At 39.2% G+C, this 21,301-nt stretch overlaps 1 protein-coding gene across 3 annotated transcripts in view; it reads right to left on the bottom strand.

Annotated features, from left to right (window-relative positions):
* LOC117418460 (calpain-15-like) overlaps positions 1–21,229 on the bottom strand; it is a 75,877-nt gene extending 54,648 nt beyond the window's left edge. Inside the window, exons 1-2 of one of the 3 annotated variants that reach the window (XM_059035635.1) lie at positions 10,605–12,002; positions 8,687–10,426 (exon numbers count right to left, since the gene is read on the bottom strand). In XM_059035635.1, coding sequence (XP_058891618.1) covers positions 8,687–8,865 — 179 coding nt within the window. In that variant the 5' untranslated portion in view covers positions 8,866–10,426; positions 10,605–12,002. Of the gene's footprint in view, positions 1–8,686; positions 10,427–10,604; positions 12,003–20,881 lie in introns of those variants that run through there. The other 2 variants (XM_034031543.3, XM_059035636.1) reach the window with 2 other exon arrangements.
* Between the last annotated feature and the right edge of the window lie 72 nt (positions 21,230–21,301).

Genomic DNA, 21,301 nt, shown 5'->3' with positions numbered 1-21,301 from the left:
GGATGTATTGGAATAATCTTTACATATGATCCTCTGCCCACCTCTTAACAACAACGGTGTGAAATATTAATGACTGAAAGGCTTGGCATCCCTTGAGACAGCCTCCAGCACCTTGTAGTCTAAAAAAACAGAGCTAACAAAACCAATAAATAGTATATTTTATATTTTTTCAAAGCTTTTTTAGAACAAAATGTACTCATCGTTCCATGATCACTACATTTTGTATGTTAGAATTACCCCCCCTCCAATAAAATACACATTTACCATAATGGGTGACTCTTTTATAATGGAAAAAGTGAAATCTATGCTATGATGGAAATACAAATCAGGTAAGATAAACTTTAATTATTTTGTGCGCTCTATGGGGCTGATGTAAGGATAGACAAACAATGTGCAAACAACTGAGGCTGCAATCATTTTGCACTACATCCTATGTAAGCTTAAGAGCAATGCAAATTACTCAACACGCACAAATAATGAGCTGCAATCATGATAATGAGGTTCTCGGTGAGCACCGCCTGTGCATCGGGCTATTTACCAACCGCACTTATATCCCAGAGGTGAGGTGAGTTAGGAGTACAGAGAGCAGTAGGCGCTGTATGAGATTTGTGGAGCACGAAAATCTGGGGGGCATTGCAAGTGACCCTGGGTTTGAATTTGCAGGGTCTTCTCTGTCTTGCCCTTCTCCTCCAAAGGTATTCCTGCCTCTCCTCAACAAGAGCCAAGCATCGGCACTTCAGGAAGTGTACCACAGCAGCCAGCCAATCGCTTCTACAATGGTTTGCACCTTGCAAGAGGAGGTGCAAAGTTTCTGCAGGGTCAGCAATTGCCCAAGAGCAAGGCAAAATCCTTCCTTCTCATTATAATGTTTGTGCCTGCTTAGTATTCCAGATCCCCACCCAATTCCATGCTCTTTTCGTCATCTCAATACATTTCAATATCATTTAAAATGGATTAATGATGGTAAACTGCTAATTTGATAGCGGGTGCAGAACGGCAGGTGAAAACCATTCTTTACATATGCCACATTTTTAGTGGCTGCTAAAGTCCCACTTTACGGCTGCTAAACACGGTTTGCATGTTAAACACCGATTTGGGTGTTTTGCAGCCACAAATCACTTTGCACATATCCATACATCAGCCCCTATGTATTTTAATGGAGACGTGAACAGGAGGTCTATTACTGTCCTGTCAGAGACAGTAATCCAACCCAGTCTGAGGCAGATCCTAAAAGCAGCAGCTTATTTCGATGGTATTCTGACCTCTGTGTTTTGTTACAGTAATGTGACTGCTCTTATCAGCCAAAAAAATAACTGAAATGCTGCAGATTCATTTCTAAAAATAAGTGAATTAAAATATCCAGCAGCCAGGAAATCCAATATGCTTTTGGGGATCCAAGAGCCAGCAAAAAAATACAGTCTAGTAATTAGAACCAAGTACTTTACTAGGGATCTGAGAGCCAGCTAATTCAATACAGTCTAGTAATTAGAACATAGTACTGTACTGGGGATCTGAGAGCCAGCTAAATTCAATACATAGTGTAGAGAACTCAGTACTGTACTGGGGATCTGAGAGCCAGCTAATTCAATACAGTCTAGTACAGAGAACTCAGTGCTGTACTGGGGATCTGAGAGCCAGCTAATTCAATACATAGTGTAGAGAACTCAGTACTGTACTGGGGATCTGAGAGCCAGCTAATTCAATACAGTCTAGTACAGAGAACTCAGTACTGTACTGGGGATCTGAGAGCCAGCTAATTCAATACAGTCTAGTACAGAGAACTCAGTGCTGTACTGGGGATCTGAGAGCCAGCTAATTCAATACATAGTGTAGAGAACTCAGTACTGTACTGGGGATCTGAGAGCCAGCTAATTCAATACAGTCTAGTACAGAGAACTCAGTACTGTACTGGGGATCTGAGAGCCAGCTAATTCAATACAGTCTAGTACAGATAACTCAGTGCTGTACTGGGGATCTGAGAGCCAGCTAATTCAATACATAGTGTAGAGAACTCAGTACTGTACTGGGGATCTGAGAGCCAGCTAATTCAATACAGTCTAGTACAGAGAACTCAGTACTGTACTGGGGATGTGAGAGCCAGCTAATTCAATACAGTCTAGTACAGAGAACTCAGTGCTGTACTGGGGATCTGAGAGCCAGCTAATTTAAAAATGAATTTATTTATTAAACTCGTCCTACCTAAAGTTTCTAGTCTTTGGTCGCAGCTCAATGCAGTTTGCTGCAGCTAATGATTGGAATGTGTTATAACTTAGCCTAAAGTTAAACAGTTTTCTTACTGTGGATGCCTTTAGCCTCAGGGTCAAATCCCTGCTGACTGATATCTGTGCCTGATTTTTATTGTTTTAAATGTGTTTTTTTTTATTTTTCTTGTATATTTGTTTGTATGTATTGTGTTGTGTTGTGTATTTTTGCTGCTATGGTGTGAGCTTCATGGCCAGGTCGTTATTGAAAATGAAAATCTGTTCTCATGTGGGTAAATAAAGGTAATAATAACAAGGCAAAGTGTTTGAACTTTTCTGAATGCTTCTTCCTGACCGCAGACGTGATCATGGATTGTATGCCTGGAGGGAGGGGATACGATAAACTAAACCAATCGCAAGCACACACACACTGCTCAGTCGTATGTGAAATCCAACAGGCCAATCACAGCAGCCCTGCTGATTCCAATTGCTCAATTGGAGTTTGTGCCTGTTGGGGAGAGCTGGTCCAATGACTGCATGCAGGCTCATCCTTCATGTTAGCCCTGACATTTCAACAAGGGCAGCGAGGCCAGGGCTCCAGTTTGCCTTGCCAGGTTATTCCCAATTGTAGACTATAGAGTCAATTCTCAACCGTTGTCTCTAACCAAGAATGCAACGAAGCAGTAAAAGAGCAGCAGTTCCTATCTAACAGTTGATGCAATCATTTCCATGGTCTGCACCTTTCCTATACTGTGTGAATGTAAAGCCTTGTATTCAGGCGTATTTCATTTCATGCATCAGCTTTTTTGGCAGTACCATTTTAAAAGGATCATCTAAAAATATATACTGTACACTAGGCTCCAGAAGTCGCTTCTTCAGCTAACAAACTTTAGTTTATATATTTTAGACAATCCTATTAAAGCCCCCCAAAAATTGTGTGCATAGCTGTGGAGCTGTGCAGTGTGGAGTAGTGGTTAGGGCCCTAGACTCTTGACCGGAGGGTTGTGGGTTCAATCCCGATCATCTAGATTGCTCCAGTAAAAACCCAACTGAATAAATGGGTAATTGTATGTAAAAAAAATGTAATTGAATGTGATATCTTGTAACAATTGTAAGTTGCCCTGGATAAGGGTGTCTGCTAAGAAATAAATTATTAATAATAATAATAATAATAATAATAATAATAATAATAATAATAATAATAATAGCTAACCTGTCAGAAATTGCTACTTACCCATAACAGTAAAGAGATATTATATGGGGTGAATTCTGTGTATGGGATGAAGGATGTGTTTCACCTATTATTTTAAACCTGCTTCTAGTTAACATAATTTGCTGTGCAACATCTCTAAAGATTACAATTTACCAACAAGCTGAAAACTGGCACCCCACAAGAGAAAAGAAAGTTTTAATTTAGTTACATTTTGAACTACATTTTTAGAGTTTTTTGGGGAGTTTACAGAGCAACATATTTATGAAGAGCCCTCTTGTCATTGGCAGAATAGGACAGATAGTAAAACACCTCAAAGATCAAGCAAACAATGTCTAATGAATCCTTATTCTTTTCAAATGAGTTTGTTTTTCAACAATGCTGCCGCAAACTTGTTATAAAACATCCACTCTTCCAATTTCCTTCCAAAACAAAATGAGCCACAACTTTCCTTACAAACTCGAACTGCTCAAGTAATTGGTTTTTTGGGGACTTTCTTTGAAATGTTTTTTTTTTTTTTCCCGACTTTGCTCCCAAGGTGACTGGTTTCTTGTCCACCCCCACACAGCACTGTGACATAAACTGCAAAGCTCTTGTCAAAAAGCTTTTGGCCATGCATGAGCGAAACTCATTCCACTTGCACTCTGTTGCCTCCATAGATCCCCAGATTCCGACACTAAAGAATGTCCTTACCAAGTTTTATCACAATTGGGAAAGTGGTTCTCTCTTTATATAGGCCTATGTATGTGCGACAGTCTCAATATACTGCCAGACTTGTTTCAATGACTTGTGCCAAGCTTAGAAACTCACACTAGCCTGCACTGTGAGCTTAATTGATGCTCACAGAATAAAAGCCACGAAGGTCAATATTCTAGTCGATTAACTGTGGCCTCTTTAGTGACAAGTGCAATTTGCCAGGGGCCAGATTTAATTCCTGGAACCTAGTTATTTCAATTATCTAGGCTAACTAAACAAGAGGTGTTTGGAAACCTAGGACTGGGTGCAGGACTAGTGCGAGTTTCCTAACCTAGTTTGAGCAGCACATGTATTTATTTAATTTTATTAAATAAATGTGGAATATGTTTGGAGGTCGTTGTTTAGACTTAAGGGGATCAATATACACCACAGAGGGGTTTAGGTCCAGTTTCCCACTACATTTATTAACTGCAACATCAAAAAAAGGTTATTGGAGAGCACATTAATAGTTAAATTCATCATTTATTTAATTGAAATTGCCTTAACTTAACAGCCTGGTCAGTTTACCACAGCGGGAAACTGAATGCCAGTAGTAAAATAAGTAACTATTCAAGAGGGTTTATTACTTTAACAAGTCTCTATCTAGAGGCAGAATCAGTGGCTGTTAAATTTGATCTAGATCTAAAAATGGGCTGCACCAATAAAAGCACAGACTCAAGAAACTTAACGCTGTCCCACAGTTTTACAGCCATGAAACTTCTTGACTGTGTTTAAGTGAGGGCTTAAGGTTAATATATGAAAGCTAAAACTATACTGTAGGTTACAAGCACCCGGTACCTAATCACTGCACGTGCTGTATTTTAAACTCAATGATCTAGCTGCAATAAGACCATATGAGGTGCCAGGACGCAACAGAATATCAATAGCTTTATTTGAAATATATCAGTAAATAACATTAAAAAAACAAGCAACGAATCTAAACATTCTCGGCACGTTAAAAGGGGGACCAATATAGATGTTCATAAAGCTTAGACGAAGAAGAGTTACCGGAATTATAAACTCTGCCTATACAAAGCAGAGTTGAAAGGTCATACTGTCACATGAATAGAGTGAAGATAGCTGTCCAGTCCCGACAGTCCAGACAAGATCAAAGCAGCTCAATGTCAGGTAAAGATAGATTTATATTAAAAAGATAACTCAATATTGGAGGAACAGAACCCAGAAAAATGTTTTACATACAACACAGAATACCAAGGAAAATATTCAATTACAATAACATTTGAAGCTATGAGCACTTTAATTTAAACTAAGAAAAATTGCCAACAATGATAAGCATCTCTGACATGGGACGATAGAGGAAATGTCATTCTTAAACATGACTCAGAATCTAATCCAAGAGCCAGCAAGAGGCCCAATGTACAACTGGGTCGAAGGCAGAAACATTAAAATTCACAGCCCTTCTTGAAGCTTGACTGCATAACTACAAGTGCAATGGCTCGGAACTGCGTTACCTCGTATAAAAACTCTGATTCGCATCAGGAACCGTACAGCATCACTGTCTGAATTCACAAACATGGAAATATACTGTGCTCCCTGGGGAACAAGAACAAAAAAAAATGATTCATGATGTTAGAAGCAGAATGCTCCAAACTTGGTAACAGTGATGTAATAAAAGTCACCACTGAGCAGGGCTGATCGTACAGGGGTTGCAGTAATGAGAAACGCACTGTAGCACACTCCTTTATAAAACGGCAAATGTCTTGCCTGACTGATCAAGTTGGTAAGAAACTCACACTAGTGCTGCACTAGGTCCTGAGCTCCCCTTGTTTAGGTATATTATTGAAATCACAACAAAAAAGATCTTCAACTCAAGAAAAAGGAAGACAGTGATAATGTTGCTAGCGTAGCGGGCAGTGTCATGTGATCCACTGCCATTAAGGAGTCTGTCCCCTGTCGATGAGACAACGTTAAAAGCTCTGTGACCACGAATACAGGCAAGCTTGGCTTTATCGCACAGAGGTTAAGACGCTTACTTGTGCGTCCAGCCATTACAACAGAACAAACATTTACGCACGAGAAGAAGCCACTCGCACCATCAACGCTCATTTCCAAATAGCTGACTGATCCCAGAACTTTGTGAAGCCTGGTCTTAAAAGGACCCCAATGACAGCAACAACACAGCTAGGTAACTGTGTAAAGAAGGGTCTCCTACTGTGTCCTTGCATCTCCATCCAATATGCAACTTTGTCCCGTGGTCCTGCTTTCTGTGCTGCAAGTATTGGACAGGGTTGTCAACTCCTTGTAAGACTCAAGTTGCTGTCCCAGTGGGCTAGCAGGTAAAGATGCCTTCCGCAACCAATTTCCTAATTGAATGTTGGTTATAATGGACAACATTCGATACATTGAGAACACTTCATTGTTATTTAAAAGCAAGGCAAAAAAGTGTGTCGATAAAAGCCATGCAAATCAACAATGAATTAATCAATGATGTGTTGCATAGCTAGCAGGAAGTTCCTCAAGAGAGCCACATTTGTTCAGCTTAATGAACCCCTAATAGGTGCAATGTACATCATTTGAAAGCTGCAACACAATCAGTTTTATACCAGTTATGCTCACCTAAACCTAATCATATCACTTGAACAGCCAGAAAATAAGTTCCAATTTTAGAATAACTTGCAAATTGTAGGATTCCAAAATTATATAATACAGCTTACAGTACAAACAGGAGAATGAGGGGGAAAATGTATATATATATATATATATACATACAGACGTGCTCAAATTTGTTGGTACCCCTCCACAAAAAACGAAGAATGCACAATTTTCTCTGAAATAACTTGAAACTGACAAAAGTAATTGGCATCCACCATTGTTTATTCCATATTTAATAGAAATCAGACTTTGCTTTTGATTTTTTATTCAACATAATATTGTAAATAATAAAACAAATGAAAATGGCATGGACAAAAATGATGGGACCGCTAACCTAATATTTTGTTGCACAACCTTTAGAGGCAATCACTGCAATCAAACGTTTTCTGTAGCTCTCAATGAGACGTCTGCACCTGTTAACAGGTAGTTTGGCCCACTCTTCCTGAGCAAACTGCTCCAGCTGTCTCAGGTTTGATGGGTGCCTTCTCCAGACTGCAAGTTTCAGCTCTTTCCATAGATGTTCGATAGGATTCAGATCAGGACTCATAGAAGGCCACTTCAGAATAGTCCAATGTTTTGTTCTTATCCATTCTTTGGTGCTTTTAGCTGTGTGTTTTGGGTCATTATCCTGTTGGAGGACCCATGACCTGCGACTGAGACAGAGCTTTCTGACACTGGGCAGTACGTTTCGCTCCAGAATGCCTTGATAGTCTTGAGATTTCATTGTGCCCTGCACAGATTCAAGGCACCCTGTGCCAGGCGCAGCAAAGCAGCCCCAAAACATAACCGAGCCTCCTCCATGTTTCACTGTAGGTATGGTGTTCTTTTCTTTGAAAGCTTCATTTTTTCGTCTGTGAACATAGAGCTGATGTGACTTGCCAAAAAGCTCCAGTTTTGACTCATCTGTCCAAAGGACATTCTCCCAGAAGGATTGTGGCTTGTCAATATGCATTTTAGCAAATTCCAGTCTGGCTTTTTTATGTTTTTCTTTCAAAAAGCGACGGATGGTGCGATCAGAAACTGACGTACCTTCACCTTGGAGTTCAGCTTGTATCTCTTTGGTAGTTATTCTTGGTTCTTTTTCTACCATTCGCACTATCCTTCTGTTCAAGCTGGGGTCGATTTTCCTCTTGCGGCCGCACCCAGGGAGGTTGGCTACAGTTCCATGGACCTTAAACTTCTTAATAATATTTGCAACTGTTGTCACAGGAACATCAAGCTGCTTGGAGATGGTCTTGTAGCCTTTACCTTTACCATGCTTGTCTATTATTTTCTTTCTGATCTCCTCAGACAACTCTCTCCTTTGCTTTCTCTGGTCCATGTTCAGTGTGGTGCACACAATGATACCAAACAGCACAGTGACTACTTTTCTCCATTTAAATAGGCTGAATGACTGATTACAAGATTGGAGACATGTGTGATACTAATTAAAGAAACTAATTAGTTTGAAATATCACTATAATCCAATTATTTATTATCTTTTCTAAGGGGTACCAACAAATGTGTCCAGGCCATTTTAGAATATCTTTATAGAATAAGCAATAACTCATCTCTTTTCACAGCTTCTTTGCTTTATTCTATGACATACCAAAGGCATGCAAGTATACATGATAAAATAGCTTTTAATTTCATCACTTTTCAGGAGGAATGAAGCATTATTTCAATGAGCTGTAAGGGTACCAACAAATTTGAGCACGTCTGTATGTATGTATGTATGTATGTCACATTGGACAACCTCATAGTCACATGACATGACCATTTATGCAGGTGGATTAATAAACAAAATGAGTTCCGCCAGTCTTGGATTCTTGTTAGCTGTCAGGTGTGATATTTGAACATTCAGTCCTAATTTTGTTCTTTAACTTTCGGTGTACACTACTCCACACACACACACACACACACACACACACACACCAGTTTGCCTTACCTTCTCTCTCTATGTGGAAGAGGCTGTTGCTGTGGTCTGGACGTAAAGGTGCTGCCCCAAACCGGACTACTGTGACTGTTCCTGAGCCAGCCTACAGATGGCGCTGAAGGGTAAGCGGTGCTGCGGAATCCATGATCCGATTCTGTCTCTGCAGCCAGAGAAGAAGCAGAGCTCCCCATGGCCTAGCACGCTGGGATGATCGGGGTTCTCAAAACCAGAGCAACCACCAAACCTTCCTCGGCTACAGTACACACAAAGCTACTCTGAAACCGCTTTGGGGCTTCAGTTATTGCACTGCTCCTCTTGCTAGCTTCCCAGTCACTTGATGGAAACAACAGTTAGTTGTGAACTCAGAGGGTTGATCAATCTTATCACGCTCTTTCAATGGTTTCCTCCAGATTTGAAAATCATACACTCGATTAGTTCCAAGAACGTCCTGATCTGGTGTCTGAATACGGACTTCACATGCCTTTCTTATGACACTTTCAAAAGTTACCAATGAAGGAAATCTCTGGTGGTCTTTACATTTCAATTAAAGACATTTGACAAAGGATGTAATGTTTGTTCTTGTACACGAAAGCTCCTGTATAAATCTATAATGTGTAGTCCTGCTAATGCCCCATGGTGGATTCCAGTAGCACAATGGCTTTCTGTTGATCCAGAGAATGAATGAACTAGTCCTACGATGAACTGCCCAAGTCCAGGTGGCCAAACTGGAATCATCCAGCTGAAATGTGGAGCACAAGAGTAACCAAAGGTTCCATTCTAATGATCCGTGGCTATTTTAAAAAATCGTGGCATGAAACTCAGATCTAGGAATAGAAGTCTCCCACAGCCCAGGTTTCTTCCACTACATGGACTGGTGAACAAGTTATAATATCGCTCCCAAATCTGACTGAAAAATATATTGTTTTCAGATTTTACTACACGTTGCTTGTTTGATCCATTAGTTGCCCAATATATTTCAATCCAAAATAAAATGTGTTTATTATTATTAAAATACTGCCAATGAGTTTCTCAATCTAACATTAAAAATGTTTATAAAACGTTCAAGCAGGTCCACTATCAAGACAAACCATGCTTGCAGAAATAGTTTGGGGACTCTTGTTTACAACTTTGTTTCCCACAGCACATCAGGTTTAAGGAATCCAAAGTTCATAGCAATTGTTACAGGATGATTTAACTAAGCATGACGATAAACAACATAGGGAGACGCTAAAATACCGTCATTTAATAAAAACGATTGCGTGTTTGATGTAGTTTGGAAAGCTAAAAATCACCAGCAACAACTTTCTACAAACACAAAAGCCAGCATGTCGCTGATGGGAAAAAAGATGTATATTATAAAGTATAACAGAAGTTATGACTTTAAAGTTTAGAGAACTCCATGGCTTCATTTACAGGCTAGGAATGCAAAACCAAACGAGTCAGCAGCTGTCTCTAGCAACGTTTTTAAACTGAGCAAGGTGTTTAGAGGGCAGTTACTTGTGAAATGGGACTATTACATTTTAAAGAAAATATGAGCAAAATCCACGATTCATTTTAAAAACATGTATTTCAAGCAGCCCTGATGATATCTCCATTAGTCCATACTGATGTTGAGTATCATTTTCACCAAGACTTTCTGACCGAATGCAGTATCTGTACTGTTTTCATTGTAACTGAATCAGATGCGATTGCAAAAAGAACTCGAACAAGCAGTTCACTGATCGACTACATAGAAATACATACAAAAAACTACTGCAGCCTCAGACGATTAAATCCGCACAGAAAACTATATAGCATAGCTTTATGTCAAGTAAGAATGTGGCTGCTGGTCAGCAGATATTATTACCCGAATGCAATACGATTGGCACTTCATCAGATACTGTTTTAATTAGAATAAATTCCTAATATATGTACATCTATAATCAAGAACGTTTTAAACTTTTAAACTTTAAACGTTCTGCAGGGTTTTTTTGTTTTGTTTTAGCTAGTATTGACTAGCACGGATAGATCAATAATAAATTATACGTTAACAGATACGAGTTTCTCCATTTCAGTTACACAAACTCAAGTGAGGGTTTGAGAAAAAAGTTATTAGCAAAAATCCGGTTGTTTTTACTCAGCAAAACCAGCAAATAAAGCATTTACCACCCAGATTACACATCCACCATTAAATCCGCTTTAGAAATTGCAATAGGGAATACGATTATTTTTATGAATCTAATTTCCTGCAAATGCAAAATACAGTTATTTTACTGCCTGGCATATTTCCCAGTGTTTGCAACTTTAGGGAGAAATTAACTCTGATTCAGTTGCAAAAACTAATACATTGCTTTTATTGTCCTGTCAATTCCAATATAATATATATGGAATACGTTTTAAATATAAATGCATGTTAAACATTCTGATTTCGTTTGTCTAAGCAGGCAATCAATGTTTGTGACAACTTAAAATTATCAAGACCGGCAGAAAAATGAACACGCCGGTAGTTTGAGTTGAATTATTTTCCGTGCTGGACGGTCCTTCTTCAGTGAAATACTATTATTCTCCGTGTATTTTTAAAGCAGTCTTTTCTCAGCATACGAGAATCTAGCAGTCAGCGGCGTGCATTTTTTATTTATTTCTTGTCGGCCAACAGCACATCTCTAAAGGGAGACGTGAAGCTGGATCATAACATAATCTTGCAAATTCTCTTTTGAATATGCGTCAGATCTGCGGGTTGAAAAGGGTACATATGTATCCGTCTTACTGTTAAATCCGTTTCCATGCAAAATACTGAGGTCTGCCCGTACGGTGGCAGAATAAGTTACAGTAATATTCTTCAGTGTAGTTAGTTAGTTATTTATGTATTTGTTTATTCCAGCACATTTATTCTTGTCTTTATTGTGCGAGTCAATCAAAAACACCGATCCTCTCTGTTGAGTGCAAGACTTTCACTTGTCAATTTTCCGAAGAATTTTGCATTATCAAAACAATGTGCAATTCAGACACGACTTGATGAAATACTCCACTTTTTAATACGATCCTTATGGTTTGCTGTCCATGTGAATTCTCTACACTCCGGTCCTCCTCGGTCATGGGTATTAAACATGAAAGCAGCTCCCTTGTTGCACTACTTCGTTCCCGGCACCCGGTTTCTTTTTATTGCAATATATATTAAATGTTTTCTTCAGCCTCTTTTCCGATTAGTGCAGTGAGCTGCATTGCAAACTATCCCTTATAGCTGACTGCTGCGAGTCAGCAACGCGCATGCGCTCAAGGAAGCTTCATTGAGCCCGTAGGAACAGGAGGGGGATTAACCACAGAAGCATCCGCTTCAGCCGTGATAACAGAAGCACTATCAACTCCCACACGTCTCTTCTGAAAATGTAATTTTAATATTAAACGCGACCAGACGTGGCAGAACCTAACCCCACCCACTCCACAGTGTGCTCCAGATTTGTACCTTCTCAATGTTCAAAATCACGAATAACCTGACGTACTGTTTTGATTTGAAATATTACCAGAAAATATCGAGACTGCATATTTACTTGTAGTTGTGCTTTATCTAGTACGTGAGGGTTAGACAGAACAGCAAAATAATGTATTCCAAAAACACTTAGTACCACATCATCAGCTTTAATAAGCTTTTTCTTAAATTTTTAAATAAATAAAACTATAAAACAGCATCCAATCATCGAAGGGCTACTATGTGCATCGGAAACAAAATGTCTTGCTAGTTTTGTTAGCATTGTAATCTTACATGCTTATCTACGACCTGGTATTGCAGGGAAATAAAATAAAATAAAACTGCTTCAGTTTGCACAATTATGTTCTTCTGACATGCCCCGCCATGCCTACTGTGATAGGTATTTAGAATCTGCCTTGATACACTGCTTAAATATTCCCCTTAAAGAGCATGGCACTCTCCTGGCTGCAAGCCATTACAGCTGAACTGTCCTTTTACATTTATTAGACAATAAGTCTCCTTCTCTCCTGATCTCACTTATTTCCATCAAACTAGCCCTTCTGCTGAGAGGTGCAGGGGTGGGGCAGTATCCCATAGCACAGAGTGTCACTAACCACCTCTAATCACATCACTGCTGCCCACACTGCACACTAAGTTCAATTGCACTTGTTCATTGCTCGGGTAGATTCAGCCAGATTCAGCCAGTCCCAGAGAAGAAGCAGGGCATCAAACGTGGGCCTCCACTTGTAGAGACTTCACACTAGATTCAGAAAACCACTTACTCAATTGTGATTAAACTTGGTAAGGCCATTCTTTAGCACAGATTAGTGTAAGTGCTATATTCAGAGTACTCCAATCTGCACTAGGTAAAACTCAACCAAACCGTGTTCCATTATCAAACTGGGGCTCCGCCAGTTCCATTTGCAGTCTACAATATACAATCCAATCTGAAACTGGACACAAAAGTCAAAGATCTTATTTTTGCAAAACTGGCTGGGTATCTTTCACCAGCAGCACAAGTACAGACATCGAGTTCGCCAGTCTACGATCCTAACTGGGGCTGATGACATCTCCACTGAATGGAAATAAACAAGTGATTTAAAATCAGATGGAAAAACTCCTTTAATTCTCTTGCCTTTCATTTTATACGTGGCTTATCCCAGCAGTGTCTAGACTGATCAACCCATTTTTTTTTAGATAGAGGGAGAGAAGGAGGGAGATAGAGAGAGAGGAGAGAGAACACTGAAAGTTGGCTAATTCTTAGCGGGGGGGAATTATGTTTATTTATGAGAGAGTATACCTTTAATGAACATTGTTTCAGAGGGAGTAATAAAAAGAAAATATGAAAAAGGAAACTAGACAGGGAACTGGGGAAGGCTTTCTTTCTGTAACGGTATGCTAAACAGCAATAAAGTTATTAACCCCAAAAGTGGCATCGACAGCTGGGCAGACTCTTTCATGGCTCAAGATTGCATTACACTCTGTATGGGAGCCAAACACAAGCAAGGGAATAAATGCATTACAGTCAGGCCGTGTTCAAGACCACCTGTCACTGGAGACCACCTGTTCACAACAACAACTACAAAAAAGAACCGTGGTCTTCTGATTCAACAGGACTTTCCACAGCTGGGTTACCAAGAAAACACTGTCGTCCCCCGAATGCAGGGATCATTACTGCTGCTGTGGTTCTTTATGAAGACGTAGGAAAATCCAGTTGTGTTTGTTTTGTTAATAATGATCTGGTACCAGCAACTAATTCACTCCTAGTAAAGGAGAGGCAACTGTTGGGACATGTGAAAATAGCAACTCGCGCAATAGGGAAAAGCTTAAGTCATTTATTTTTTAAAAATGAAAAATACACTTTGGCACACCAAAAGTTAGCATAAAAAACATTGCAGCTTCTGTTTTCATCCAAACTGCCACAATTCTAAAGGAATGGCCTAGAACTGACATCTTTCTTATCTATAAGTGACCTGTGACCTGGGCAGGACAGGTGTTAGTGAAAGTGTAGGTGAGAACCTCTACTGGTCTTGCTGCATTCTCAGCTGTTTAAACCCACCACTCAACATAGAAACCCCACCCTTTTCACAGGTGGGTAAAATGATAACTACCAATGAACTGTGACCTCAAGACACCCAAAGCCTGCTCATGAAAGGTGAGGGGCAATGGAAGACACAACAGGCACCCTGAGCGCTTCAACTCACAGCTCTCCAAGCGTGTGCACCTCAATCCTGACCTGGACTCCCCCTGCACACATTTGTCTCTGCAATTTAGAGTGTCCAATTATGTTCACTTCACGCAGCAATCCCCACAACAGCTCCGGAGAGTTGAAGGTCAGTGGGCGTCCTCCGAACTCACCAATAAGCCAATCGTCTCTTTACACCCAGGACCTCTGCCGTGGTTGTCAGTGAGCTACTGGCCCCTGGAGGAGGACAAGGGCTAGCCCAGCACGAGTCCACTTGAGCTCATCAGATGCCTGACCAGCAGGGTCTGCTGTGGAGCAGTGCGGAAAAACAGTCCCTGACGATTTTGCACTCTAACCTCCGCCACAGCCAAAGTAACTGTGGAAAACCCAGCAAAGATCAGCCAGGACGGGGACCTGAACATACCTGACTGTATGACTCGCCCCACCCCCCCCCCTCGGGGACTCTCCTCTGTGCAATCCTTTCCAGTTTATCTAATGGAACACATACATTACCACCCTTATTTACTTGAACTGTGTGAGAAGCAGAGAGGGTCATTCCAGCAAACCAAATTCCGGGAGAGTGTTTCATTCATTTGTGGTTGATGATCAACCAAATGTGAATGAGAAAACGGTGCTAGGTAGGTGTGGTAAAGTGCCCATTTTGATGAGGCTGAGTAACCCCTATTGGTCTACAGCAGTGGTGCCCAAACGTTCTGTAACCCTAACCCTTTTCTTAGCACACATTTTGTTGCCCCCCTTGCCCCCCATAATCACACCCCCCCACTTTGCACACCACTGGAATGGACACACTGTCCAGCACAGAGAGCACTGGTGGACTCGAATACCTGCGGACCAACATGGAGAGGAAAGGGCTTCTCCACAGGGTTGTACACATTTGTACTTTCTTGGAAATGGAAAGTTGAACAATGGTTTAGCCTTGAGATGTTGCTCCATAAGACCTGAAGTTCTTTACTGCAAGGGGAGTTCATAAAGTAATAAGGGAAGAACCTACTTGTGTGTCTACAGCAGGCAGCTAGAGTTGAAAAGCAGCTCCTAAACTCCTACTCACCTTAATAAAACATTTGATTAATTGTAATAAGAACTAGCCTACTCAAAAATATTGCAAGCATCATAGAAAGCCAAGGGGACATTAACAATATGAAGTTACTTTAATATTATTTTTATAACCCAAAGGGGGCTAATCTAATGACCTAGCTCTTTAAGTTTACAGCAGGACACTTGTTCAGCATGTGAAATGCTTACCTCTGCTCTCAGTCACCAATAATACATCCCCAGCTGCTAACTCCTGTCCACTGTGGCAATTTGTATCCTTCGAAGAAGCACTAACTTCACTGTGCAGACAGACAAGGCCAAGTAAGACTCAGGTGTTGGGTTGGAGTCTCCGTTCAGTCAATCAGAGAGGGACTGAATCCACAGCTCCGGAGAACATCCGGAATCACAGATGGAAAAAGACTGTCACACTGGTTTCAAACATCCAGGACTATGATGTCACCTCGGTCTGTGAAACCAGATGCAAGACATTATCGCGCAGGCAGCTGCAAGTGTAATTCTGGGAGGTGCAATCAGCAACCTAATTGAATATCAGACAGGTAATAATTGATGCATTGAGAACATTTTATAAGTCAAAAGCAAGAAGTAAATGTGTCCTCTTCACTAAAGCTGCAAATATGACTCAAAACATTCGTTTGCATATTATTATACTGTGGTCGAGCAGCTGTTGAGTGGCATGTGTGGTGACGTCACGGACCAGGAAGTACCAGAAACAAAACAATGGATGGGCGGGTGAAGCTGAACGCTACTGCGCTCAGCGTATTTATTAAATAATAAAACAAAACAAAAGATTTAAACAAACAACACAAAACAAAAGGGAATGTTGGCCAAACAAAATAGAAACAAATAAGTGTGCTGGTTTTAGCACCAGCACGATACTTAGCAGTTGTTTTTTAAATTTGTTTTCTCTCTACTCGCTCTCTCCGCTCCCAGTACTCTCCTCTGTACACTCTACCCACAGCACGAGGGGTTAACTAGCTGTTAATTATCTTATTACCCCTCGGCCACAGTCTGCACGAGTTTAGTAAGGATGCGTGACTGTCAGCTAGTTAAATAATCAGTAGCTGATCAGCCACGCATCCTCACAAAGTTTTTAAAAATACAAAAACAATAACAAAAGACGTGGCACTTTTATCCGCGCCGCAAACGATAACACAAAAAAAACAGTGCACAAATATATAGGGGAGGGACACTCCGCCACATATACATAGCCATATAATGCATAGAATAAACCTTATTTTTTGACTTCACATAAGCCTTCAAATAAAATTGAATAAATGCATATCTATTAATATAATATATACATGAGAAATGGGGCTCCAAATAGGGGGATTAACACTAGAACCACCATGCGGGTCAATCTGACCCATTTTGGATTTCAAATGTTAATTACTCTTCCATTGTAAATCGTATGTGTATGTCCGTTTTTGACTTTTCCTGAATATATGAATTAAATATCATGACAGAGTGTGATAGCCAGAATCGCAAAAATGATAAAGTTATAAACAGTTCTACCTAGAACTACCAAGTTGATCAATTTGACCCATGCATTACAATACATGTCTTTTTTTAATATAACATATGATATTCTATTTTTGTTTGTAAATGCAGCAAACAAGACACGCCTCCTCCTAGCACACGTGTTTTTTTTTTTTAATTTCAATCCTTTCTTTGTTTGTAGACTGACTACGAGACAGAGATTTGTGGATTTGTACAATGTCACCAAGATGCAAACTCAGTGAAAGCCTAGTTGTTTATTTTTCAATGTACCTGGGAGACATCAATCCATCGTTTTGTTCCACAAATGCAGCTGGGGATATATCAGAAGGAAATATTTAATCTTGAAAGTAGTCATTTTGATTGGAATATGGCAAGCTGCACTCAGATGCACACAGCAAACTAAAACAACAGGTAGGAGAACAACTTATGTACCTAATATGAAACGTATGTTATATATTATTTTTTTATATATTACTTTTAGAAAAAAATATTTCAGTTTTACAGGTTTGTACCAGTTTACACAATAGTGTTCAACGGAACGGCGTCTGTGTTTACAACACAGCTCCTGGATGCAAGCACAGAGCCAGCAGGCAGATGCGTATGCTTCATAGAGCCATCATACCGGAATAGTGTTAGATTTTCTTTTTATGTAGTATTAGAAACAATGATTTTGGTTTTACAGTTTTGTATGTACATACACCCGTTTACACCTGTAGACGTGTATATGTACATACCTGTTTCTTTTTAAATATATATTTTATTATTTCACTGTTTGTTGTATATGTGCTCATTTTGAACATAAAGTCTTTAATGTTTAATTTTCCATTTAAATACTGCGTTTCTGCAATGCAAATGTTAGATACGATGTTCATGAATAAAACTTTTAAGTTGTATCCAATAGTATGTTTCATTTTCATAATGAAGCAGTTTAAAACTGTATGGGTCAAAATGACCCACGTGGTGATTCTAGGTAGTTTGAAAATCCGGCAGTTGTAGTGTTAATTGAGGTTTAATTAAGGCTCCATAATAAAAACCATAGCAATCAATAATCGATTAAGACTGTGTAATAATTGAATCGATTAATTGTTGCAACTCTAGGAATTTAATTGCTTTTTTTTTATATTTCCCCTGGAAGCTGAAATATCATATTGTCACATGATTTGAATGGAATGGGGAAGGCAATTAAGATTCTCCAGATATCCTCACAGCAGAACAATTATAATAACTCGCTTTGGAAACAACAGAACCTAGAAGCACTCAAAATGATTGAAAACTCCTTAAAATCGTAATGAATAAAAAAAGCAATTAAAACGACATTTGAAGCTCCATACTCTTCAACTGGAAAGTTATTCAAGCAAATTAAAATGTTTGGTTTGATGAAATCCTAAAGGGATACTTCATGCAATCTAACCTGTTATGTATTTTGTATTCTCTACTGAGGTTTAAGTGAGATGACTTTTTATAAATGATAAAAATCAGATGCACGCCCCTAGTGGACAGTTTTCAAACCACCACACTTGAATGCTTGGCTACTTCCTAAGCCTGGTAAACAACGATCCAAGCACAAACGACAATAGAGAATTATAGCGAACACTCGGAATAGGATATAGGGGCGGCATTAAATATGATCAAACATTTGATCATATAAAAAGTATAAAGTGAAAGTTTTTACTAAGATGATAGAAAAATAATAGAGTAGTACAGTGCTATGATAGAAAAAGGATTGTAAAGCTTCACTTCTGTAAAGACTAAATGTGCGTAGCTTGCAAACCTTACCTTCAGCTTGTATATTGTACATTACACATGCTAGGAATTTTCAGAACAAATGAATCACCATATTATTTTTTGTTCTATCAGCAATAAAAATGTACAGTAAATGAGGAAATATTTGCTTAGACTGTAGCCATGTTCGTCACTAGCTATGAGGCTAGCTATCCTGTCCTTGTTTGTTTTTTTGCATCCTCAATGCTGATGCTCATGTAAAAATTCTGGTAAAGTACAACAGACTCCTTAATTTTCTCTGTTGGTTTGCTGTGTAACACAGATTTGAGGTTGAATAGTGACTACCAAGCAGTCATATAAATAGTGCCAGCTAGAGCTTGAAACCTCAGTTTGACCTCGGTAGAATGGCAGCTCTGGATATGGCCCTGACTGTAACAAGCAACGCCTAACCATACAGAAAACATGTGGAACTGCAGGGAGTTTTTGAAAGATCTCAAAACGAAATCTGAAGAACTATCACTCTTGTTTACGGAAGGGAAACAGCAAACAAAAGTTGAGACACATTATATTTCAGTACATCAGACAACTAAATTTATCATGAGCTATACAGTACTGTAATATTAGATTTGATTTGTAGACCAGAAGACAAATGTGAGGCTGTTTATATATATATATATATATATATATATATATATATATATATCCTAAGCCATTCGAAAAAAAAGGCATAATACCACAGTAGGTGACGTCAAAAAGTGATAATTCCTCTAGAGGAAAATATACTTGAACTTTGACCCATTCGACTTCTCGAGACCATCACTTTCAATTCAAACACAAAATGTCTAGTTTTCAATCACTCGACAACACCCACAGTACAGAAATTTTCATTAATGATCAACAAAATGAGAATGTGTTTTAAAAAAATGATGTAAAGCTGGTACATTCGTATCTGAGAGAAACTGGAGAGGAACAGGAAATTAAAACAAGGTAAAGGCAATCATCCAAATAAAGCTGAAGCACAAACGGATAATGACATAGAACGTCTGTACAGCACTGAAACACTACGTTTAAAAAAACCCAACTGTACTACTGAACCTTGTCTTCCTTAATATTAGCATCACAAGGGTATCCATGTATTATAAAAAAATAATAGATGGGCCTCTTCAGTGAGTTACAGGAAAACAATTCCATCTCGGGTTTCTGTGACAGCTTATAAACTACTCGACCTTCGGTCTCGTAATTTATGACGTCACAGAAACCCTAGATGGAATTATTTTCCTGTAACTCGCTGAAGCCCATCTATTATTCTATATGATCCTTTAGCCCTTTGCACTCATAACGTCACACTGCACCCAGATTCTGATAAACTTCACATTACAATTTTTAAACATTTTTTTTACCGTTTAAAAAAAAGAAAAAAAGCTTTTACTGTATACCAGGGTTTAATTGTTTTTGTTATTGAGCTGTTTATTTACGTGAATTTGGTATTATTTACTAAATGGCGTTCTCTTAATTGCACAATCTCTGAAGAAAATAATGCTCCATGTGTGGTTTTAAAAATAGGTTTAACATATTTACACCACAACTTGCTAAAGGTCAGTTTTGATTCCGTTGTGTCTGCTGATGTGTATGTTCAGTACCAAAATCGCGTGTCATTTTAAAGTTCAGCGTCTTTAGAATTCAACTTGTAATAACTGCAGGTCCCCGCGTCTCTCAAAAGAGTGAATGGAGTTTGTTTTTCTTCTTGGTAGTGGGTGGAAGATGTACATCTCTGTCTGTCTCTGATCAACCATTCATTTGGAATATAATGCCATCGATAGAGTTATATACACTCACTAGCTGCTAAGGTTATGTACTTATCTATAAGTGTTACTGGGTGTTCGCTAATCACCAGACCCCGATAGCTGCTAATTCATTGAAATACCGAGCAACGCTAAATCCACAATGAATTAACATTAATCCAAAATTCTGTGAGGTCGGCCCCCCAAATCTTTTTATTGGGGGGGGGGGGGGGGGGGGGGGAATTGATTACGCGGTGGTTTATTAGGTCACTTTCAAGTTAACTGATTTAACTGTTTTTTTTTTGTCTTGCGTACAGTTTTCAAAGGTGCACAATTACTTAATTTGATGAGCATTTGTGTCATATTAGAACCAGGTTATGAATTTTCGGAATTAGATAATTGTCTAGGTATAATCCACTGCATTGGCACCCCACATATATCTGTTAGCGAACAAGGCGTAAGCGACTGCTACCTATAATCATGTTCATCCGAAGGAGCCTTACCTTTTCGGCAGACTTGATTGATGTTTGGGATTAAGAGCCGTCTCGTGTTATCAGCTTCCTTTGGTGCTGAAATTTAATCACCGGGTACAACTTTTCTTTTCAGATCCAAAATGTTTTTCGTTGTTTAGTTACAGTGCTTGGTTTTTAGTTTCGGACATCCAGACTGACTGGCTTATTTGTGTTTTTAGTTTCTTTAAAACAATGTGAAACTGCACTTGTACCTCCTACAATCCAGGAAGAGGAATTATAAAAAAAATATTTAAAAAAACACTTGCGCAACTGGTGCAGTGCAAAGATTCTTATATTACATATACATGCGCAAAATAAAGCCGTAAAAGGCGTTTGTGAATACCTATCGAGAACTACGATAACCAGTGTGCCAAGCGGCGAAAAAACGGATATCCGTGTCTTGGTGACGAA

The sequence above is a fragment of the Acipenser ruthenus genome, chromosome 13 (genome assembly GCF_902713425.1).
Source record: "Acipenser ruthenus chromosome 13, fAciRut3.2 maternal haplotype, whole genome shotgun sequence".
In the NCBI taxonomy this organism is placed as follows: Eukaryota; Metazoa; Chordata; class Actinopteri; order Acipenseriformes; family Acipenseridae; genus Acipenser; species Acipenser ruthenus.
This window is presented reverse-complemented; position numbering and strand designations above follow the sequence as displayed.